Source organism: Equus caballus, chromosome 22 (genome assembly GCF_041296265.1).
Source record: "Equus caballus isolate H_3958 breed thoroughbred chromosome 22, TB-T2T, whole genome shotgun sequence".
In the NCBI taxonomy this organism is placed as follows: Eukaryota; Metazoa; Chordata; class Mammalia; order Perissodactyla; family Equidae; genus Equus; species Equus caballus.
In genome coordinates, this window is record NC_091705.1 from 47,315,830 (window position 1) to 47,341,136 (window position 25,307).

Here is a 25,307-nt window from a genome sequence, read left to right on the forward strand (position 1 = left end):
TTTCTAGTCTTCCTGCATCATCCAGATGAGATATCTCAAGTTAATTTCCAAGGCGTGCATAAAGGAGGAGAAATGACTCTCATGCACACACACAATGGTGTGGAATTTCAAGCATCTCTGTGCAAAATGTAAGCATTCGCCATTTTAAACCTCTTCATCAGCAATTTAGCTGGCTCTTGTGTGGCTATTGGCTGTGCCGTTTATGTGCAGTCAGAGTCAAGTGAACTTACAGAACTTTCATGTTGAAAAGGCCCTTAAAGACACCTGTCTTAGACCCTCACTTATAGGGGAAACTGAGGCCAAGGAGGACATGAAATCTCAGCGTATTCCTTGTTAATGATCTGGACCCCTGGAAATACACCTGTTTTAGAAATGGAATGAATTCCTTCATTCTTTTGCAAGAACCGTGATTTTCTCCATTGTAAAATTATACGCCTGGTTAGGCCCTTAATTTAAAATTACCAACATTAATCAAGAAGCATTCATCGTCTGAATAAATCAATGTTTGAGATTTTGGAACTCGAAGAGTTTAAAATTCTTTTCCTTTAGGTAAATAGATAAAAGTGTAGTCTGTGGCAGGAAGCAACTATTATCATTATCTTTGACATTAACAAAACAAGACAACCCAATAATATCCCCCGCCCATCATGAGGGTGGCTGACCACAGGAAATGAACATAGGAAGAGCATTTCTTCATTTTCTATGAAGTCACTATCTAATACAGAGTTCAGAGCGCAGTGACGTGCTCTGGAATGAGGATAGATCCTTATGGGTACAAGGCAACCACAACGGAGGGTGATCTGGCAGGATCTGAGTGGGCTGATGACCACTCACCTTGTCCTGAGAGTTCTAGGTATAATTCCAAGAGAGCAGTTGTCAAACTGTTCACTCTCAGGATGCCTTACTCTCGTCAGCCTTATTGAGACCCTAAAGAGCTTCTTCTTGGGTGGGTTGTGTTTACTGATACTTACACATTAGAAGTTAAGACTTGGAAATTTTAAACATATTTCTCAATTCGTTAAAGATAACAATAATAAACCCATTACACGTTAATATAAACCACTTATTTTTATGAAAAATAGCCATACTTTAAAAAATTCCATTTAGTTTGAAGAGTGGCCTTGTTTTATATTTTTTGCAAATGTGTTGAATGTCTGGTTTCAAAGAAGATAGCCGGATTGTCCTCTCTGATCCTACATTCAGTGTGTTATAAATGATGTTTGCTTAAGGTGAAGAAATTATCGCCTCACACATATACATGGAAAGGGAGGAATATTTTAATAGCCTCGAGCAGATAATTGTGGAATACTTCTTTGATTTTACACTAAAACTCAGCAAATGGTAGTTTCTTAACGGTTACTTTAATGTGGGATCTGAAAGCATATTAATAAACTGTCCTTACTCTGTTATGTTAGAACCACTGGTCTCTCTTTCATCTTGGATGACTCTTACCTGTGCAGGATTTTGGAACGATGTGCTAATCATTAGGAAACTCTTGGTTCATTGAGTTATGCAGATTTTCCAAATGTTGAAGTATTTCATTCTACAAAATCAAAAAGTCACATTCATTAATATCTCCACTGATATCATCAGGAAAATCTTTAAGTATTGGGAAGCTGTTATGTGCACAGTAGCATAGATAAGTTTTCCAAATTCTAGTTTTTGTTTGAAAGCTTAAATTTTATCTTCGGCCACATGATACTGTCCATTGTTTTTCTTGAAGTGATAGGCTCCCTTTGGTCATTATCAAAGAACCATCTTTCAAATACCCAGTGCTGCACAACCATAGTTTGTCAGTCATTCTTTCAAGCAAAATGCCATTCCATAAAAAAAAGTGATCTGTTCAACTGGAAACTCTGACAATCGCACAAGTGCTTTTCTTTGAGACACGTCTTCTCCTGTGACATGCAGCAGTGGTGTTTCATGGGGACTTCCCATCTAGTGACACAGAGCATTTAAATGATGTACACTCAAATATGGCAAGGTAATAAAATTAATAATTTTTACTACTTCATCAGTTCTCAAATGATTTCAGTAACTCAGTGAATTCACCAATTACTTCATTCTGAAATGAAACTGGCTTTTTTTTTCTTTTCTTTCCCCGCACATGCATGATGATGAATACAGCAACTGCTAGTGGAGTTCGGGGCCACTGCCTTCAAGGTGCTGAGGCATCAACAGTTTTACCACCAATGTTTTGTACCATCAGTGCAAGTGTCACACAGTAAAATAGGCGATCATGCTTTAGTACTCTTATGAAAGTGTGTGCCCCATGGGCTCTCTGCTGGGGGCAGGGACCCTGGTGAGCCACACTTTGAAAACTGCTGCTCCAGAGAAATTTTATTTATACATAGTGAATGTTTATTACCACAGCATTTTTTTTTGTAATAACAAACAACTAGAAGTAATCTAAATGACCATCACCATGAAAATGGATAAATAAATTGTCCTCTATTCATATAGTGAAATGCTATACAGCAGCAAAAACAAATGAACTGGAACTATAGATGTCAACACACACACTCCCACATATTCGTGTTTAGCACTAGTGTTGACATACATTGCAGGGCTTTTCTCTAACGATTTCAACAATCTTACATGAGTGTGTTTTTTTTTTTGAGGGAAGGAAGATTGTTAATATATAAATTATAAATAAATAATTCTCAATGTAAATCTTTATATAAATTTAAAGTACCAAGTTCTACTGTTTTATTGCTTATTATAAGAGAAAGTCTAAAAATGAGGAAAAAAATAAAAGACAAAACAGGAAAAAAAAAAAAGCCCACTTGAATCCCAACACCAGTTAACATTTGGTGCCATTTCACAAGTTTACATATAAATACATTTGGGCTCATCCTGAATAGACAGTTTGATTTCCCACTGTATTAATTAGCAGTAGCATTTTATGATTTTTTAAGTGTTCCTAACACTGGTAATACTATATCAGAATTCTTTTGGTTAGTTCTCCTATAGTTACAGAAGAGAAGTGGTAATTATGAATAGAGATGTCAAGAGCAAGAAATTGTATTTATCAAGACTCAGTGCAGTTCTTTTCTATTTTTCTTTCTAGTTCTAGAAGATTTGTGTGACCTCAGGCAGTTTCTACCTGATTCTGATAAATATTTTCACTACTAATTAATGTTGTTCTTATTTTTAAGGTCAACATCGTCAACAGCTTCCAACAAGAAGAGGATGGTCGTACTAATCAAACAAAGGTGGGGTTAAAGAGTCAGTTTCTTAATAAACTAGTGAGACCACACTTTACTCAGAGACTGGATTGCAAGTTCGAGTTTTTGAGTGCCCTGTCAATATCTGGTTGGCAGAAAATAAATTAGTAACTAGATGTGACCTTTTAGAATCTTGAGGGACTGCCAGAGAATTGCAGATAATGCTTTTATGTCTAATTGGAATATGTGCTCATCAATCTGTGAACATCAGAAATCAACCACACGGTGCTAGCCTCGAGGTCCAGCCATGCTATTTTCTTCTTTATGGGATTAAAATGTAGTGGACTTAATATTTCCCACTGTGTGAGTGCGGGTTGACACAGGGGATGCAGTCCTGCACCACCACCGTCGTGAGTGTTTGCCATATCCTCATGATGTATTATGACTATTTCCTTCCTGTTGTTCTTGTGATCAACTCACTTTCTAATTAAGCAATTTTTTAAAAACTTACATTTTTGTGGATAAAAATTAATGTGGCTAGAAACCAGCTTCACTTGTAATAAATAGATGGTAACTGTAAAAAATATATATACTACAAACAAAACCACGTTGTTAAATTCTATCTATATTCTCTTGCTGACAAATCTCTGACCCTAATCTCGGACCCTTTCTGTCTCTGTTACAAGAGAGATTAGTAGACAGAGAGGCATTAAAGACCTATCAGCACTGCATGGAGACTTTCTCATCAATGACTTCAGAAAGATGGAGAGATAAATAGAGAGGGAGTAACTTTCTCAGTCATTCAACAACTATTTGCATGTTTACTATAGGACAGGCGTTAGCACATAGTAGGCAGTGATTTTTAATGCTGTGCTTGCATGGACCCTAAAATTAGCTTATGAGCCATGTAAAATCATTGGTGGCACATGCCCCACAGCCTAGAAATGATTCTATAATTGTTAACAGAACAGGGACATTCAATTTCTAAGCATCGGAGGCTGTTGTGAGGATCAGAAAAAGAATGCATATCAAGTACTAGACAGTGCCAACCAGTATCACCCCCATCCTCCTCCTCATCACTGTCACTGTCATAATTTCCAGGGAGAGAGCCACCGGCCTCTACGGCGATACAAGAGAAGATGGATTATTACCACCTTGGAACTGCAGGAGGAAGACCCAGGACCCTTTCCCAAACTTGTTGGTGAGGTAAGGCAGCTACTCCCAAGGAAAGGCCCTCATCATCCTCTCTGATTGAGCGTGCCCTTTTTGGCAGGAGGATTACATCTTGAGAGGCCATGTGCTAGTGCGGCCAGTAATGAAGTGGCGGGAGGAACCCTACAGTGGGCCTTGGGATGTCTGGTTCTAGAACCCGGTCTTCCTCTCCCTGAGGGTGTGACTTTGGGCAAGTCACTTCTCCATGTGAGTGTGTGCTGAGAAAACCAGAATCACATATGGCAATAGGCTGGTTAGTTCCAGCCTGCAGGCCTGTTTTATTTGGCCCATACAGAGTCTTTTAAAAAAATTCATTATTTAAAAATAAGGATGGGGGCTGGCTTGTGTCCTGGTGGTTAATTTTGTGTACTCTGCTTCGGTGGCCCAAGGGTTGCGAGTTTGGATCCCAAGAGCAGACATAGGCACCACTCATCAAGCCATGCTGTGGTGGCGTCCCACATGCAAAATAGAGCAAGATTGGGGCAGATGTTAGCTCAAGGACAAGCTTCCTCAAGCAAAAAGAGGAAGATTGGCAACAGATGTTAGCTCAAGACCAATCTTCCTCACCAAAAAAATAAAAAGTAAAAGCTAGCTCTGCCACGAAAAAAAAAAATAAGGAGATTGTGGTTACCAGAGGCCTGGGAGTGGGAGAAAAGGGAGAATTAAAAAAAGAGAGAAAGTAGAATAGTAGTTGTCTGGGCCTGGAGTGAAGGGGAGAATGGGGAATTATTGTTTAATGGGTACAGAGGTTCAGTTTTATAAGATGAAAGGAGTTCTGGAGGTGGAGCATGGTGATGGTTGCACAACAATATGAATGTACTTGGTACCACTGCACTGCACACTTGGTTAAGTTGGTAAATTTCATGTTATGTGTATTTTACCATGATAAAAAAAATTGGAAAGGATTATGGAGATTGTATTAAAAATCCTTCACTTCTAGGGACTTCTTGAAAATGGGAAAATCTGACTACATGGAGCCTCCATTCCCACATGGCAACAATTAGAAGGGGCTTGAGTTAGCCAGAATGCCACAATCCTAGACACTCTCTATTGCCTCCCTCAGCTGAGGTTGAGTATCGACTGAGGCAGCAAAGAAGTCCCGTGGTGATGCTGGAATGCCAGAGTCTGTACACCTGGCCCATGTCATTCACTTCCACTGCCTCCCTGACCCTCGTGGGCCTTTGAGTGATGTGCTGAGTGATTAAGTCCCCTACAGCTCTAATGCTCTAGATTCCTAGGAAAGAAAAAAATTCATATTTTTGCAACGTTTATAAAAGTAGTATGTGCCTACGATAAGAAAACATCTACAGAAAGTTTTCAAGGCTCAGTCGTTAAAAGTGCATTCTCCCAAGAGTCAGGGGGCACAGTGGGTTCATATTCCAGACACACCTCATCATTACTCTGTAAGTCAGATATCCCTTCTGTTCCCTCCTCTGCACAATGCGGTCCATGGTAGTGTCTAGTTATTACGGGATGGTTTTAAAGATTAAATAGGTTAGCGTAGGTAAGGCATATATAAGTTGGCTCATTCTAAGCTCTTTCTAAATGTTAGCTGTTTGATTATTATTCCTCTTTCCCTGGAAGGATAACCAATATTAGCACATCACTTTCAGATATTCCTCTGCAGATTTACTAGTATGAATCTGTATTAACTAAATGGGATCACACATGCATATTTTTCTGCCAGTATCCTTTCTTGTTTAACGACACCTGTCTTTCTGGGGCAGACCATGTGAATCCTGAAAAGCTGGAGTCCCATGTTAGGTGAAGGGAGTGGTACCGTTATATGATTCTTTCCATATTGATGGAAACATTTCTGTTGTTCCCAGTTTTTCACAGTTACAAACCAAACTGCAGCCATGTTCCTTGTTCCTGCATCATTGCATATCTTTACTTCTTTAGGATAAATCCTCAGATGCGCAATTGCTGGGTATGAGTCTTTACAAATCCCTTTTAATCTTAGCCTTGATGGTTGATATGTACAGTGCTTTAGTCTCATCCTCTTTTCATCCTCATTTTTTCTCCTTCCAGCTGTTCAGTGTTATACCTGATGACACGTCATTGATGTATTTAATCAGTGGACCTGGTGTGGATGAATATCCAGAGATTGGTTTGTTTTCTATAGAAGAACATGAGAGTGGAAAAATATATGTTCATCGCACTGTGGATCGAGAGACAACACCATCTTTTATGGTACCTAAAATTTGATACATTCTGAGCTTGGTATATTCTTGCAGGAATATTGTATTCGGTAAGCATTATTTAAGCTGACTGTGTGCCAGGTTCTAGGAGATTGATATATTATGCACTGTGGCAAGCTTTAGATGTATGTATGGGAGACAGAGGTCAATTCTGTAACCTTCTTTTAGAGTTCTGGACTTTGGCTTTGTAATTATTTCTGCAATCTATGTGAGCCACGACAGATCTTCCTTCTAATGACCAATATCCCAACATGATCGGGAAATCTGAAAGCATTTGGGGATAGAGCTACAGAATGCTTACAAAACGGCCTGTTTAGTTTCGAAGAGTCACGGATGGAATCCATGGAATGACGCTACAACAGACACAATGGGTTGCCTAATAACTGATGAATGACGAGTTACATATCTGGTGACAGTTTCTTATTGTGTCCAGGTAATCCTTAAGATTTCATCACCCCAACACCATGGTCAACTGTGTTGAAATTCAGGTTCTAAACCAGGAAAGGAAATTACAAAGAAAAATGCCCAAACAATGTGGTGGTATATCTCGTTACCAACATAATCTGAGAGGGAGTTCTTAGGAAGCCAGCCTTTGTTCTATTTTGACTTCTGCTGAAAACTGGGCTTGGTTCTCAGGCCTGCTTGCCTATACATTAATTCCTTCAGGGTGGGAAGATGTTGCTTAACATCTGAAAGAAGTAATTTATATAGTTTTTCTCCAATGACTTCAAAATCTTTGTATGTATCATAAAATACATGGGTAAACCCTTAACTCATTGACAGGCTTTGAATCTCTAACTTTTAAACAGGCAGAAATTCTTCCCAAACTCTGAAAGGCGGGCGAAGATGACACTCTGGGTCTTCTCTAGCCACATAAACCCTTGCCCCTTTCTCCAGAATTTTCAGTGTCTGTTAAAAAGAAAGAATAAAAAAAAGAGTCATAAGTGGAACCCTGGGTCAGCGGTTCTCAATCTTTAATGAGCAAACAGATCACCTAGGGATCTTGTTAAAATGCAGATTCTGTTTCAGAAGGTCCTGGGGTGGGGCGTGGGCTGAGAGTCTGCCTTCCTAACAAGCTCCCAGGCGATGCTGCTGCTGCTGGTCCATGGGCTTCCACACAGTGAGTAGGGAGCACCCAGAACATGTAATGGACGGGACCTGGGCAGGAAGGAACCAAACATTTAGTGCCTGCGAGTTTTCTTTTTTGGTTGTAGTCATTGTTTGCTTTTAACATCTTTAATGATATATTAATCGTTGACATTCACAATGTTTAATATGGGACTTCATGCCTAGAAGCTGATAATGCTGAAGCCAAATACCTATGAGTGTTTTCTGAAACTTGAAGTTGAGATGGAAAACCTTGGAATATCACAGTAGGTCCCAGGGACCCTTTAGAGATGAAAGGGAAAAGGTGGGGGACATGATCAGCATCCCCATGGGTTCTGTTACAGGAAGACAAGGCCCTGAGCTTGGACCTCGCTGGCTAGATCAAATCCATGTTTCAATCCCCCAAAACATTATCACAGTTGTCCTTTTACATTGATTTCTGCCATTGTTTGCTAGTTGTTCCCCTCATTTGACTATTATCTTCCATGAAGGGAGACACAGGGTGAGAATTCTGGGGCAGGCTCCCTCCGCCGGTGGGTCTCTGCCTTCTTACTCGGTTTTACTTTCTCCTCAATACCTGTTGTATACCTGTTGTATACTTTTGTGTTTGATTCTCTGTCGATCAATCTCCCCTATCAGATTGTAATTTCTCAGAGGGGAGAGACCCTGTTTTATTCATAATCATGACCCGAGATAGGTTCTCAATTAATCATGTCGGATGAATGAATGAGCACAGTAAATGTAGACTCTGCTTTCCAGGGTATTGTGGGTTGAATTGTGTCTTCCAAAAAGATGAGTTCAAGTCCCAACCCCTGGCACCTGTGAATGAGACCTAATTTGGATATAAGGTCTTTGCAGGTATAATCTTGTTAAGATGAGGTTATACTGGATTAGCGTGGGTCCTAATCTAGTGATGGACATCCTTATAAAAGGAGGGAAATCTGGACGCAGAAAAAGACACAGAAGAGAATGCCATGTGAAGCTGGAGACAGAGGTTGGAGTGATGTCTACAAGCTGAGAAACACCAGAAGTTAGGAGAGAGGCCTGGAACAGCCTCTCCCTCAGAGACTCCAGAAGGAACCAACCCTGCCGACACCTTGATTTGGCTTCCAGCTTCCAGAACTGTGAGAGGATAAATTTTTGTTGTAAGCCACCCAGTTGGTGATACTTTGTTACAGAAGCCATAGGAAACAAACACACAGGGGTTAACACACTAGTTAGGAAGATGTGAAACAGGCTGATGGGAGGATTAGCAGCCCGAAAGGGATAAGCAGAGTGTGATAAGAATGCTACACAAACCGAGCATTCAAGCTTAACCATCTGCTTCTATAGAAGAATGCTTATTGTTTTTTGCATAAAGATAGGATGTTATTAAAAATTAAGTAAACCTAATGTAGTGACAGAAAGGGCATTTCTAATAGCACTGCTTTACTCTTGAGGGTAGTGAGGAAGTCACTAGAACTAGCCAAAACATGTCAAAACTTGTGTTTTAGAGATGGCAGGAGTAGGGGGATGCCAACTTATTAATTCCATAAACCTATAAGAAAGCGGTAATACCAACTGAGAATTGCTGGAAGATTTAAGAAAGACTTGGAGAGGGAAAAAGTCTGACTTTTTTCTGTGTAGGAATCTTATCCATTTATATCAAAATATGCTCAATTTCATAGGATACAAATACACTCAAGAAAATACATCCTTTTATATTCCTCATAATAATTATTTGTCAATATTTATCCCAACACAGTTATCTTTGCCTAGAAACTATGCATATAAGTGATTTTGCATTTTGTGTTTGCCATTTAAGATGTTTCCATATGCTCATTTGTGTCTAAGAGTATAGATCTTGCACATGTAATTTCAAATAGCCATATGCCAATCCATAATGTCAATGCACTATGGTGTGTTTATCCAAGGATCTAAGTCTCAAGGCTATAACAAAAGCCTGAAAACCCTTTCCAAGTGTAGAAAATATCCATGACATTTTCCTTCTCCATTGTGATTCTGAGCTCCCTGGAAATTCTCAGCATCTTGCCAAAGAATAAACAACATTTATGCCTCTCAGGCATCTTACAGAACTAAAGGTCTCAGATGTAGCTTTTAGGATAATAAATGGAATGTAAAATAATAAACATAAAACAAACATGTGGTTCTTGTTTTCAAGTGGAAGGATTACAGTTGGCACGGTTTCAGAGCCAGAAGTCAGGGCGATTAAGGAGCAGAGAGTTGCCAGCGCAGTCATAAATTATGGAGGAGCATGTAGAAATGGTGTGTGAGAAAGCCAACTTGCTTGCACAAAAATTTAAAAATGTATGTTGGAGTCCCCAAAGCAGACCAGTTCAGTAGTAGTCGCATTGCAGCATCCTTTGTCTTGTAGGGAGAGAGGGGAGAGCTGAGCTGGAGTAGACTTGGGGCCAGGCCACCATTTTAAGATGTCTAGCAGGACCACCAGGGTGGATGCCTGTGAGTGAGCCGCGAGTCTGCAGGGAAAGAGGCCCGAGGAGGCGTAGGACAGCAAAGTTGAGGAGAAGGCCTTGTGGGCCCTGAGGAGAAGCGGTAGAGAGAAGCTGCCTGAATCTGTCAAGGTCCTGAGATGCCCATCTGATAAAACTCCTGCTCTGAGCTCTGTGTGGCCATAGATGGAAGTCTGAAGAACTGGCTGATGGCGCAGTCAAGTCTACACCTAACTGGACTTGAATCTGGGCTCCTCTGCCTCCAAGCTGAGAGCTGGACAGCTGTGTAACCTCTCAGTGGTGCAGAGCAGGGTGACATGGGTGCCTCTGTCTAAGGCTTATGCAAGGAAGAAAGGAGATGATCTATGTAAGGGCTCAGCCCAGTCCTGGTGAGTCCTCCCTGGGCCTCACTGAAGCTTCTTCTCCTGCAATAAACCCCATGCTTTCTCACATCCCTGAGCAGGACCCGGTACCTGGCAACCAGATGACCCCTGAGAAACCAATGTTCCCATTGTAAAGGGTCATCTGCCTTGAGAGCGCCTCGATGCAGCGTTCATCCCCTTTCCCTCGCCTTTTTCTGTCACTCTGACCTTCTGCCTGACCGCTGACTCTTTCCTCACAATCTTCGCAGCCTTCAACGAATAAAATCACTACTTATCCTAAAGCAATGAGAGATTCAGTAGCAAGTAAGATTAGACTTTAAAAAATACATATACAGTTGCTCACTTTTTATTTTATAAGTAGGGACTTTTTAAATTTATTATTTTTTTTAGAGTTGGTTTAGGTTTAGGTTTTTTTTAGAGTCGCTTTAGGTTTAGGAAAGTACAGAGTTCCTGTATACCCCCACACTTTCCCATGCTCGCCCACAGCTTCTCCTATTAACATCTTGCATTAATGTAGTACATTTGTTACAAGCGGTAAGTCAATACACTACATTTTGTTAAGTAAGCCCATAGTTTACTGTAGGCTTCACTCTTGCTGTTATACATTCTATGGGTTTTGACAGATGTATAGAGATATGCATCCATGCTGTTCCTTCTCCTCTAAAGGTAAATGACTAAGACAATGGTGTCTATCCTCTTAAAATCTTGGTCTTAAAAAGCTGGTCATTGGTGCTGATGTGGTCTTACGGAAACATCCTCACAGATGGAAATGAAGTGAATCACTTGAAGAAGATGCTGTCTGAATAGGCCCAGAAGTGGACTTAGGCTTGTTGCCTTTGCTTATATATTTTTATATCTAATATTTTGGTATGCCATTGTAGCTTCAAATGATCATTTGCAAAAAATATGCACTCAAACCAAAAAAATATGGTAATGAGGAGGTATAATTCGCTTTCAAGGAGACAAAAATGAGCCTAGGTTTCCCGCTGGCATCTCAGCTTTCATTGCACGCACGCCAGTTTTAGCATCTACTCAGAGCAGAATGATGGGAGTATCTTTGTAGCAGGGATCATGTGAGAAAGTCTTGCTCTCTCCAGATGCATCAGGTTGGCAACATCTTCAGCAGTCCTAGAGAACGCCCTTCTTTCTCTGCAAGCAATCACTAGTCACTAGGGCTATGTGGTATTGCTATTTGCAAAAAACAGAATCAAGACTTTTGTTGTGGTTCAAGCAGCCTTTTTCTTTGTTTGTTTTCACACGTAATAGCTCTTCCGTATAAATATGTGTGATAAGGCATTTCCTGAATCTCTTAGAGTCACGTTTTGACTGAAGTAGAATGAAAGCAGCCCATCATCTTTCTGCTTTTGGTAAGTCATTCTGCTATGATCCCTGTGACTTTCTGACCCCACAACTGAGGGACATAAACAGAACCTCGTGTGACCATGATTCCTCCATTAACAGAGCCTTCCTCACTTTTGTTCCTTTGTCCGTGGTGATTGCACGGCTTGTTTCCTTTCTGCTTTTTCTACCTATAAATAGTTCTTGAATCAAATTCACTATGAGGTGAGTTTTGTGAGACTCACAAATCTCCCGGCAAGCCACCAATGCAGAAACTTTTACACCATCACACCATCAAACTTAAAAAGACTTCTGGTTATTTCCTCATGCCAAGCCTCTGATGCACAAAATAATGGAATCATACATTTGTTTACATTACTGAGCATTTTGAGTATGTGAAATATAATTCAGGATGAAAGATTTTTAGCAACATGGTTTCTACAAGGGACTAGAGACCTAGGAGTCATAGCTTGGGCAAATCTCAAAAACCCCTTATCGCCGAAGACAACAATGACTGGTGTCTGTAAGTTATCATCTCACAAGCTTTCATTTACTCCTTAGGCTTCACAGAATCAAAATATGCTTATAATGTCTGGATTTGATGACTGAATGAGGGGAGCAAAATGCATTTTGATATATTGTATTTTCATTACCATTCAGTTCAAAATATTTTCTGATTTCCTTGTGATTTCTTCTTTGACCCATAAGTTATTTAGAAGTGTTTTGCTTAACTTCCAAGCATTTGGGGTTTTTTTGTTTTTTGTTTTTGAGGAAGATTAGCCCTGAGCTAACTACTGCCAATCCTCCTCTGTTTGCTGAGGAAGACTGGCCCTGAGCTAACATCCGTGCCCGTCTTCCTCTACTTTATATGTGGGACACCTACCACAGCATGGCTTGCCAAGCGGTGCTACGTCCACACCTGGGATCTGAACTGGTGAACCCCGGGCCGCCGAAGCGGAACGTGTGCACGTAACCGCTGCGCCATCGGGCTGGCCCCCATTTGGGGTTGTAAGTTATCTCTTTCTTAATGATTTCCAGCTTAATACTCTCTGTGATTGTAACTTCAAAATTTGTTGAGACTTGCTTTATATCCTAGCATATGATCAATTTGGTAAATGGTCAATGTGCTCTTGAAAAGAATGTCTACACTGCAGGGTTGGGTACACTGTTCTATTTAACGTCAAATCTGTTCATTGTGTTGCTTAAATTCTTGATGTTCTTACTGATTATCTGTTTTTGTTTATCTGCTTGTTCTATCAGTTTCTGAAAGAGGTGTATGAAAATCTCCACTTCCCATTTTAGTTCTGTTAATCCTAGCTTTATATATTTTGAGGCTATATTGGCAGGTGCACACAAATTTAGAATTGCTATATGATATCTTCCTCATAGATTGAGCCTTTTGCAATTTTGAAATGTCCCCATTTATCTCTAGTAAGACTTCTTGCCTTAAAGTTTGATATTTTGATATTTGTAGCTGGAGAACTAGACGAGCTTCTTTTGGTTTGTCTTTGAAAATCTCTCTATCTCTCTATCTTCAAAGACTAGCCAAAAGAAGCTCATACACGTAGAGATGGTAAAATATCCTTTTATGGTCAACTTTTCCATATTCTTATATTTAAGGTGTATTTCCTGTAAGCAGCACATAGATGTGTTTTGTCTAATTTTGTTTTTTAATTGTGATGTTCAGTATTTTATGTTTAATATTAAAACATATGTTTGTGTTAAATCTGTCATCTTATTGTTTGTTTTCTCTTTGTTCAGCTGTTCTAGGCTCTTTTTCCTCTCCTTTCTTATATTCTTTTGAATTAATTATGTTTTATGATTCAATTTTTCCTCCTCTATTAGTTACTTATACATTCTTTTACTCTTCATTTAATGATTACTCTAGAAATTACAACATTCATTCTTCACTTATCAGATTTAATATAAAGTATTTTTACAATTTCTTGGGCAATGCCATGACCTTGCAACCCTTAACCACATTTACTCCTTCCACATGTTGTGTGTATTTAATTTTTTAAATTTACATAAAGTAAAATCTATACCTTTTGATATCCAGTTTTGACAAGTGCAGCACTGTGTACCCACCGCCACAATCAAAATACAGGGCAGTTCTGTCACCCCTGATATTTCCTTATGCTTCTCCTTTATAATGAAACTCTCCTCTAACCCTCAACCCCTGGAAACCACTGATCTGTTCTCCATTCCCTCATTTGTACCTCGTTTAGCATGTCATATAAATGGAATCACACAGAATGTCACTGTTTAATTCCGGAGTTTTTCACTTAGCATAGTGCACATGAAATTCATCCATGTTGTGGCATGTGTTGATCATTTGTTCCTCTTTCTTGCCGAGTAGTATTCCATTTTCTGGACGTATGGCAGTTTATCAACTCATCAGTTGAAGGACACATGAGTTCTTTCCAGTTTTTGGCAATCACAGACAAAGCTGCTGTGAGCATATAGGTTTTCTGTGAACATAAGTTTTCATTTCTTTAAGTTAAATACCTAGGAGTGGATTTGTTGGATCACATGGTAAGTCTATGTTGAACTTTATCAGAAACTCCTAAACTATTCTCCAATTGTCTGCATCTGTGTCAGTTTTTTCATGTGAGCCATTCAAGCAGATGTGTAGGAGTATCTCACAGGGGTTTTAATTTGGATTTTCCTAATGACAAAACATGAATTATTTGCCATCTGTATATCTTCTTTGAAGAAGTGTCTGTTCAAATCCTTTGCCTATTTTTAACATTTGAAAATAAATTGTAGCAAGGTCACAGGAAATATAGTTATAAGTAAAAATCAATTGTGTTTCTATGTACCACCTATGAATAATCAGAAAGCAAGATTTTAAAAGCAATATCATTTACAATATCACCAAAACAAATAACGTGCTTAAGTATAAATCTAATCTATGTGCAGGATCTGTTTACTCAAAACTATAAAACACTGATGAAAGCAATCGAAGAAGACCCAAATGAATGAAAAGTGTTTATGGATTGAAAGATTAAACATCAAGATGACAATTCCTCCAAAATTTATCTAAAAATTCAGTGCAAACCTCATAAAAAGTCTAGCAAAATTTTTTATATATATCACAAGCTGATCCCAAAATATGCGTGGAAAGGCAAACCAGCTCTTGGTTTCATTGACTTTATTGTTTTGCTATTTTCAATTTTATTGATATATGCTTTTATCTTTATTATTTTCTTTCTGTTTGAGTTTAATTTGCTCCTTTTTTTTTTTTAGTTTCTTAAGAAACTAAAGATAGAAGCTTAAATTATTGATTTGAGATCTTTTGAAAGGAAAGACTTCTCACAGGCGTGTTTGAGAAGAATTGATCTTACTCAGTACAGAAGTAACAGCAGTGACCATTTAAAAACCCACCTTATATTGACAGCTGTGCTAGTTACTTTAAATGTTCACTTTCCCAAAAACTTTTAAGTTTCTGCTCTTTGCAATCATTCAGCGATATTCGTTAGTGTGTTTATTTCTCATGACAACACTGATAGGCTGTAGAAACTGATGCTCACAAATACCTGGCCTATGTTTACCCAGGTGGAGAAACTGAGATTCAAGTCAACACATTGATTTGTTCTCTAGTGTTGATTGAGCATTTAGTCTATGCCAGCGCTGCGCTCAGTCCCTGGGCTCACACAGCGAATGAGAGCAATATGACCCCTGCCCTCAGGAACTGTCGGTCTAGTGGAGGAGACAGACATGAAGCACACAATTATACTAATGGTTATCTGATTAGTGGCATCAAGTAAATGGTTCTGCAACATTAATACAGTTCTCTGCTTCTTAGGTTTATTTTGATGTGGTGAATCGCTCAACAGGAAAAATTGTGGACAAATCCTTGACTTTCAACATTAGGATCACTGACGTGAATGATCATGCGCCCCAGTTCCCTGAGAAGGAATTTGACGTCAATGTGAGAGAGGACCACGATGCAGGTGCGTGTGGGCTGCACAGCTTCCTTTCTCCTCTGCACCCCAGAGGTTCTCCTGCTTCCTTGCCGATGGGGCCCTTGCTCCTAGATGTCTTCAGGGAGACATTCCACTGCTCACATCCCAAAGGCTGCAGGCCCTGGCTTCGAGCGAAATGCTTTGAGGTCTGCAAGCCTCATTTTTGTATTGGCAATAAAACGATGTAGAAGTTGTGTCATTTGGAGGAGCTGACATGTAAATACCAATCTAAAATAAAGCCAAATGCAGTGACGGAAAAAGGCAGAGCTAGGGGGCAAGTTCCTGAACATCTCTGTGAACTTCTCGTCTGTAAAATGACAACAATACGGCATCTAGAGTTCCTGAGCTGCAGATTCTGTGAGTCTTTAGATCCAAACCACTCTTACTAGAATGAGCATCTATTTTAATAACAAAAAAGCATTGTTCACTTTGCAAAATAGCATTTGGATAACTTGGAAAAATTCCAAGAAATAAAAAGACTGAAATAGAAAGCATCTTTAATATTACCAATTAAAGATAAGTACCATCAATGTTTTAGTTAATATGCTTTCAATATTTTTCTTTGCATTTTATATGTGTGTGTATACACAAACTGTATGTTATCTTTACATATGTGTATATACTCACAGATTTTTATGTATAGTTACATATACATATTTGTATATCTACAAACTTTTTTCATCTTTATCAGAGTACAAAATGTACGTGTATATACAAAATATTTACAAATATATGGGCATGCTTTTTTACAAGTGTATATTTATGAATTTTCTTTTTTAAAAAAAGTTTTACTCTTTGTAATGCAACAGTATTCTCTTACAGTATCATATTGCATAATATTTTATTTTAGGGATGTGCTTTAAGGTATTTAACTAATCTCCCATTGTTGGACATTTATGTTTTGTTGCCACATTTTGTCATTACCGTAAAATACGCTTCAGTGAACATAATTTAGCTAAATATGTGCCCCATTCAAGCGTTATTTACTTACCTAAATTCAGAGAAGTAGAATTGCTAGTTCCAATTGCACACACAATTTAAGTGTTAGAATTTATTCATCTGCCAGCAACATGTGAGAGTCCCCGGCGTATTGTTCATCTGTGATTATTAAGAGCTTGAACATTTTTATAGGTTTCTTGGTCATTTCTATTCCTATTGCCAGTTACTTCTTTCTTTCTTTGTCCATTTCTGTTTGTATGTTTGTCATTTTTCCCCTTGATTTTAACCTCCTCATTCTATATTAAGAATATCTGTGTCTGCCATCTATATTTCAAATATGTTTTCCTGGTTTGTCTTTTCCTTTTGAATTTCGTCCATAGTTTTTGCCACACCTTTAAAAATCTATCTGATCTCTCAAGTTTGTCCTTTAAGTCTGCTGCGTTTGCAGTCATGATTAGAAGAGTCCTCTTGACCTTACGACTATTTAAATATTCCTCTTTATTTTGTCTAGTATGTATTTCAATGTTTAATCCATTCTGGTGTATGCCCCAATGCCACTTAGCAAAGAAACACCCTCCTGCTGGTTTGATAGGCTGCCTGTGGCCAATAGTAACACTTGAAAAAATTCTTTCCAGGTCAACCTATTTTTCAGATGTCAACAGTTGATTTGGATCAAGAAAATACTCCAAATTCTCAAGTCTTTTATTTCCTTGTTTCTCAAACACCGGTACTGAAAGAAAGTGGCTTCCGGATTGAACGTTATAGTGGAGAAATACGACTCTCAGGATGCTTAGATTATGAGGTTATGTGGATTTTCTTATTTCAAAAAAATGAAATGTGTTCTCCATCTCTGAGCCCCAGACTTGGGGTGTACGTTGGCAGTGAGAAGCCCTCTGTGTCTAGACTTATTAATGAAATTGGTAAAATGGAGCATTTCTGTATTAATATTTCCCTGTTCTGTATTTGAAGGGCTTGACTTCTGTTTCTTTCCCCACATAGACTGCTCCTCGGTTTACGCTAGTGATCGGAGCGAGGGATTACGGAGAACCACAGCTGTCATCCACGGCCACGGTTCATGTCAACGTGCAAGAAGGCAACAACCGCATGCCCACATTTGCCCAAGAGAACGTAAGGCACCTGGGCTCAAATTCAAGTCCTGACACAAATGGCCCCCATGTCCCAGAGGCGGTTTCGATGAGGGGATCCCCGTGTCACCCCACACACCTGTAATTCTCAAAATAACTTAAACTAGAATCAAGAAGTTGACAAGAATGGTATCGAATCATTTGAGAACAGTCACGTGAGCTCACGTGTTTTACTACTTTGTGCCAGAAACTGTGCTAAGAACTTTTACACGAATTATTTCATTTTTAATTGTTGGAACTACCCCCTGATGTCTAGTTGACAGATGAGGACCCTGCAGCCTAGGCACCCTGCAGAGAATTCATGCTCATCCACAGCAGGGTTTCTCAGCTTCTGCACTGTTGACGTTTGGGGATGGAAATCCTTTGTTTGGGGGAGGAGGCTGCCCAGTGTATTACAGGATGTTTAGTACCATCCCTGACCTCTACCCACTAGATGCCAGTAGTATCCACCAGTTGTGACACCCAAATATTGCCAAATGTCCCCTGGGAGGCAGAATCACCGCTGGGTGAGAAGTCTAGAGCTGAGCTTTTCACACAAACTTCAGGGCTCTGACGCAGGGAAGATGGGCAGGTGGGCTCTGGGCTTGCCTTCCTCAGCTCCCCTGATTTATGTATCAGAGTTCCACATAGGATTTCGCATGCTGCAAGGTCCCCAGACTTGAAGAAAGTGTTGAAATCCACTGTGTAAGGCTGGTGTGGAAATACCTCACCACTTAAGATAGGCAAGGTTGCTAACAGAGAAAGTAAACGCTGCTTGGGATCTGCCTCCAGTTTTTGGTTTTTTTTTTTGGTATTCCATATGAATTTTTTAAGGAAAAATATCCATTGCCTTTCTGTCTTTCTCCTGATCTCCCTCAATGAGGCCCTTCCTGACAACCTAGTTAAATTCCCAGCTCACCCCCTTGACGTACACACACTCAGTCATCAACTCCCTAGGGATGGGATTTTTGCCTGTCTTGTTCACAGCACCTAATACGGAACTTGGTAGGTAGTAGTCTTTATTGAATAAGTAAATGCTGCAAACAATTAGTTTTTAAAAGCATCATTTAAAAGAAAATTTTTAATTGTATAAACCAAAGCTGAAATGTTTTCCATGAAAGCACCTCACCAAACGATACAGAATAACTGAAAAATACTATTTATTATGTTTGAGCCTTGTTCCAAAGTCCTTCTCTGGCCGTGCTTTCAAAAGTAGGCTGGAAGAAATATACGCTGTTATTTTGATGTGCTTATCCAGAGAAATTATCTTGTCACGGAAAGTATTGAATAAGAAGCTATTTTAAAGATCTATATGTGTCAGAAAAATGATCACCTTAATCTAAATAACCATAAGAGTTCTATTTTAGGAGAAGATTTTTTCGGTAGCATAAACTAGGATGTGTATTATTATTTTTAAAATTCTTAGAACATCAGTGCATTGGGTTGGAGTGAAGATTACTTTTAAAGCCATTCAGTTGTGGACGCGAGGGCTCAGGAAGAAGGGACAAGAGGTTTGTTACTGATGCCTGTTCTGCAATCAGGCAGACTTTCCAATCCCTTGAGGTCAAGTTCAGTAGCAAGAGAAATATCCAGACTGTTGTGCTAAAGGCGGACATTTTCTCTCTCTTTTGCTTTCTTTTTAAATTGTGTTTCTTTATCTCCGTGACGTGGAAATGACGATTGCCTCTCTCAGTATGAGATTCAGATTTCTGAAGGCCAACCCAGCCAGGGTGTGTTGCGTCTCCTGGTCCAAGATGGTGACACGCCGCTTACATCAGCTTGGAGAGCAAAATTCCACATAGTGAATGGCAACGAAGAGGGACATTTTGACATTTTGACTGACCCTGAGACCAATGAAGGGATTTTAAATGTTATCAAGGTACAGCCATAACAGAATGCGTGCCTGCCAATTGGTCATGGATGTTGAGGTCCCGTTCTGTAGGATTCCTAATGACAAAACAGGAGCTGGTGTCAGTGAATGCTTACTGCGTGCTGAACACATTGCCTGCAGTGTGACATGAGTCCCCTCGGCACCCTGTGAGGAAAGCAGGGCTGCGTCATGACTTCTGCCTTGGGCCCTTGGCCCTTTTGCCTTTGTGGCTCCTCCCACCAAAATAATATCAATATTAAAAATTATTTTTACCATGACATTAAGTATTTCAACATTTAGGTCTTTTTTGTTTTAGACGAAATTTAATAGATTTACATAGGCCCTAAAATGTTTCTTTTGTTCTGATGTGATGAAAATATTTAAAACATTTTCTCTAACCCTAAGAGTTCATTGTTTTCCTTCTGAGTTTAAAAGAAATTAGAACATTTGTGCAGGCCCCTAAAAGTATTGTGGGACCCTGGCACTTTGCCTGCTATGCCTAATGGAGAGTTTCCCCTACAGGAAAGTATCATTACCTCATTTTACTGATAAGGAAACCAAAGCCCGGTGAGGATGGTCATTTTCATGAAGTCACACAGCTGGGGTAGGGGTTCTGACTGGGGCAGTCTGACTCCAGTGTCTTTAGTATTAATGGTTCTCAGCTAGACTCTAGAATGACCGGAGACTCTGGTGAAGTGCAGGTGAGTCAACCTGGGGATCAAGTTCAAAGGCCGACCTGAGTTAGCAGGTCTGGGGTGGGGCAAGAGTTTCTACCTGTCCATGTAACAAGCTCCGATTGGTGATGCCAATTGGCTGTGACCATAGCAAGTCTCCGTGAATATGCTACACTACACACCTCGGGTTGAATTTTCCAAATATTCCGAGCTTTTCGATTCTTTTAAGTCACTGAGCACTTTGTACCCTGAGTAACTATGATCATCAATATCCGTATTTCCCTAAGCGCCCCTGATTTTTTTGCAGCAGGGTTGTCACATTAATGTTTCATTAGGTTATGGTTTTTGTTGCATTTTTCATTACCCTCTGATGGATGGTGGCTCTTTTCAACCAGGAGAGGGGGAGGAAAAAAAAAGAACTCCATAAATGATTTGAAAATGGGCTGACGACTGTCTTTTGATCATTATCAAAGACAGTGTAAATAATAAATGAAGTGCAAAAGCCAAAGGCTCTCAGTCTGCAGTGATCCCTGCTGAGCTTCCGCTGGCCAGAGGAGAGCAGGTACTAATGAGGTCCTCTCTCCGGGGTTCACAGCCTTTGGATTATGAAACCCACCCAGTGCGAAGCCTTGTCGTTGTCGTGGAAAATGAAGAGCTGCTCTTCTCCTGTGAGGGGGGCAAGATTCTGAAGCCAAGGAAGGCAGCGGCAAGTGCCACCGTGAGTGTGCAGGTGATGGACGCCAACGACCCGCCAACCTTTCACCCTGGGAGCTTCATCGTCAGTGAAGTCGATGGTGCCAAGCCTGGAATTCAGTTGGGAACTTTTAATGCTCTGGATCCAGACAAAACTGCCAGTCAGATAAGGTGAGAAGAGGGAAGGGGAAGGGTTGTTTAAGCAGAATTAGCCACATACTCAAGAGGATTCCTGTTGGAAAAGTAGCTCCTTTGATGTGCTCAAGAGGTTGAGTTTGTCTCAGATCTCAGTTATGAAAATACCAGAAGCCACCAGGAGGAAGCCCATTGGCCCAGGTTCAATGCCTTCCTTCTGTAGCAGTCTCTGACCCCTCCAGGTGGAATTTACCTGCTCGTTTCCCTCTGCACTTAGGAGGTATCTCTTTTATAGTCTTTTTCTTGTATTAAAACAATTTGTTGTGTGTTTCTAGCTCCCTCTTTAGCAAAGTTTGTAAACTGGCAGCCCTCTGGCTTCTGAACAACAGAAGTTTTTTTTTAAATTTTTTTAACTGTGGTAAAATATACATACATAAAGTTTATTATTTTAACCATTTGCAAGTGTACAATTCAGTGGCATTAAGGACATTCAAATTGTTGTGCAAAGTTCACCACCATCCATCTCCAGAACTCTTTCATCTTGTAAAACAGAAACTCTATACCCATTAAATAATAACCCCCTATTCTCCTCCACCTCCAGCCCCTGGCCATCACTATTCTCCTTTCTGTCTCTATGAGTTTGACTACTCTAGGTATTTCATATAAGTGGAATCAGTGTTTGTATTTTTTGTGACTGGCTTATTTAATTAAGCATAATGTCCTCAAGTTTCATCTATGTTATAGAACGTCAGAATTTCCTTCCTTTTTAAAGCTGAATAATATTTCACTGTAAGTATATACCATATTTTGTTAATTCTTTCATCTGTCAATGAACACTTGGGTTGCTTAGTGTTTTTAAAAATAAAGTTGCCATATTCCCCAGGAAGATTGACTATGACAACTCTATTTTGTTTTTGGTGAGGAAGATAGGCCCTGAGCTAATATCTGTTGCCAATCTTCCTCTTTTTGCTTGAGGAAGATTGGCACTGAGCTAACATCTCTGCTAGTCTTCCTATATTTTGTATATGGGACAATGCCACAGCATGGCCTGATGAGCAGTGTGCAGGTCTGCACCCGGAATCTGAACCTGCAAACTCCAGGCTGCCAAAGCAGAATGTGTGAACCTAACCAGTATGCCACTCGGCCAGCTCCTATGACAATTCTATTTTTAAAAACAAAATACTTGGATTGCTTAGTGTTTTGTTTTTAAAAATAAAGTTGCCATAATTCGGAGGGAGATGGCAGAGTGGAAAGCACCAGGAATCTGTCTCCCCACCCAGAGAACAACTGCACTGGCAGAACCTTTCTGATGTACCTATTTTGGAACTCTGGAGTCTGTTGAAGGCTTGTGACTTCCAGGGAAGACTCAGAAGGCAAATTGAGGTTAATTTTAGTCAATTTCAGCTCTTAGCACACCAGCAGCTACCCATCCCCCACCTCCAGCCATGTGGCAGGCAGCCGTGCGCGTATTCCTGAAGTAGTTTGCGCACAGCTTGTGGGAACCAGGGTGGGCAAAAAGGACCCTGTCCTCCAAATATGTTGGATCTGTGTTCTTATTGCTCCTTCTGGTCACAGAGGTGCAAAGAGGCGAGAAGCCCTTGTTCTTCACCTCCCCTCCATTGTTGCAAGCCCCTCCCCCTCCAGTTGAAACAACTTCCAGGGAGTTTAAAGGACCAATGCCTTCTTTCCCTCTTCTTCATTTTCACATTTCCCCTCTTGCAGGAGCCAACCATTACAGACTAGGACATTCAAAAACAACTGCATATATGGGGAAAATTAGAAAGTGACCATGCATGCCCAGGGAAAGGCAGGAAAAGATCTGAGAAAACATTAAGTTTTCACCTCAGTCTGATCCTTGGTACTGAGAAAACCTACAACAATCAAAAAAAAATGACAAATATAAACAAAAACAATAAGAGAAAACAGCAAACGTTGGAGAAGGAGGAGACCCTGATTTCCTGAGTTACTACATTATTGGATCCAAATGTCTAGCATTCAGAAAAAAATCACAAGACATATAAAGAAACAGGAAAGAATGGCCCATTTAAAGGACAAAATAAATACACAGAAACTGTCCCTGAATAAGAACAAATGGCAGATCTAGTAGACAATTGAAAGACACTTAAAACAAATGCCTTACAGATGCTTAAAGAACTAAAGGAAGATGTGGAGAAAGTCAAGAAAACTGATGTATGAACAAAATGGAAATATTGATAAGATAGACAACCCAAAAAGAAAGCAGAAAGACATTTTGGAGCTAAAGGTGCAATAACTGAAATGAAAATCTCACTCGAGGGATTTAAAGGCAGATTTAAGTAGGCAGAAGAAAGGATCAGTGAACTTGAAGATAGAACAATGGAAACTATCAAGGGTGAGGAACAGAAATAAAAAAGATTGAAGAAAAGTGAACAAAACCTTAGGGACCTGTGGGACACCATCAAGCAGACCAAAATACACATCATGGGAGTCTCATAAGGAGAACAGAGAGAGACAGGGGCAGAGAGAATATTTGAAGACATAATGGCTGGACACTTCCCAAATTTGATGAAAGACATGAATATAAACATCCAAGAAGCTCAAAGAACTCCAAGTAAGATGAACTCAAAGATACACACTGAGATACATTGCAATCAAACTTTCAAAAGTCAAGCACAAAGAGAGAATCTCGAAATCAATGAGAGGGAAGTGAATCATCATAGCCAAGCTATCCTCAATAAGATTATCAGCAGTTTTGTCATCAGAAACTTTGGAGCCCAGGAGGCAGTACACTGATATATTCAAAGTGCTAAAAGGAAAAACACTGTCAACCAAGAATCCTCTATCTGGCAAAACCCTCCTTTGAAAGTGAGGGAGATATTAAGATATTCTCAGATAAACAAAACTTGAGGGAGTTTGTGACCACTAGACATGCCCTGGAAATAATGCTCAAAGGAATGCTGCAAGGTAAAAAGCAAAGACGCTAGACAGTAACTTGAAGCTCTATAGAGGAATAAAGATCTCAATGAAGGTAAATACCTGGGCAATTATAAAAACTAGTATTATTGTAAGAGTGGTTTGTAACTGTATTTTTGTTTGTTTTGTATACGATTTCAGAGACTAAAATATTTAGAGAAAAAAACAGTTATGAGTGTAAAGGCTAGTATTCCTGTAACTTTGGTTTGTAACTCCAAATCTTGTTTTCTATATGATTTAGGAGACTAATGCATTTGAAAGAATTACTAGTTTATGTTTCTGGGCACACAATTTATAAAGATGTAATTTTGTGACATCCACAACTGAAAGAGGTGGGAACAGAGCTGTAAAGGAGCAGAGTTTTTGTATGTTATTGAAAGTAGGCTGGTATAAATGCATATTAGAGTGTTATAACTTTAGGATGTGAAATGCAATCCCCATGGTAACCACAAAGAAAATAGCTATAGAATATACACAAAAGGAAATAGAAAATAATGCAAACATTTAACCGCGAAAACCTAACTAAACCAAAAGAAGGAAGTAATGTAGGAAATGAGGGACAAAAAAGGGCATATAGAAAAGCAATAGCACAATGACAGCTGGAAGTCCCTCCTTATCAGCAATTACTTTATATGTACATGGATTGAACTCTGCAATCAAAGGACAAAACTTGGCAGAATGCATAAAAGCGTGTGATCCAACTATATGCTGTCCACAAAGACTCATTCGAACTCCAAAGACAGAAACAAGCCACCTCGCACCACATACAAAAATTAACTCCAAATGGATCAAGGACCTAAATGTAAAACCTAAGACAACAAAACTCTTAGAAGAAAACATAGGACAAAAGCTTTACATCACAGGACTTGGCAAGGATTTCTTGGATTTGACATCAAAAGTGTACAGAACAAAAGAAAAAATAGTCAAATTGGATTTCACGAAAATTAAAACATTTTATGCATCAAAAACACTATCCACAGAGTACAAAGGCAGCCCACAGAATGGGAGAAAATATCTTCAAATCATATCCCTAACAGATTAATACCTAGAATTTATAGAGGACTTCTAAAACTCAAAAACAACAACAAAAAGCA

At 39.5% G+C, this 25,307-nt stretch overlaps 1 protein-coding gene across 4 annotated transcripts in view; it reads left to right on the forward strand.

The window, feature by feature from the left end:
• Positions 1–25,307, forward strand: part of CDH26 (cadherin 26) — a 48,636-nt gene that overhangs the window by 3,621 nt on the left and 19,708 nt on the right. For all 4 annotated transcript variants that reach the window (XM_023626850.2, XM_070247421.1, XM_023626851.2 and 1 more), the window contains exons 2-9: positions 3,159–3,215; positions 4,269–4,373; positions 6,411–6,572; positions 15,667–15,814; positions 17,401–17,567; positions 17,765–17,893; positions 19,583–19,768; positions 21,029–21,297. In XM_023626850.2, coding sequence (XP_023482618.2) covers positions 3,159–3,215; positions 4,269–4,373; positions 6,411–6,572; positions 15,667–15,814; positions 17,401–17,567; positions 17,765–17,893; positions 19,583–19,768; positions 21,029–21,297 — 1,223 coding nt within the window. The remainder of the gene's footprint in view (positions 1–3,158; positions 3,216–4,268; positions 4,374–6,410; positions 6,573–15,666; positions 15,815–17,400; positions 17,568–17,764; positions 17,894–19,582; positions 19,769–21,028; positions 21,298–25,307) is intronic.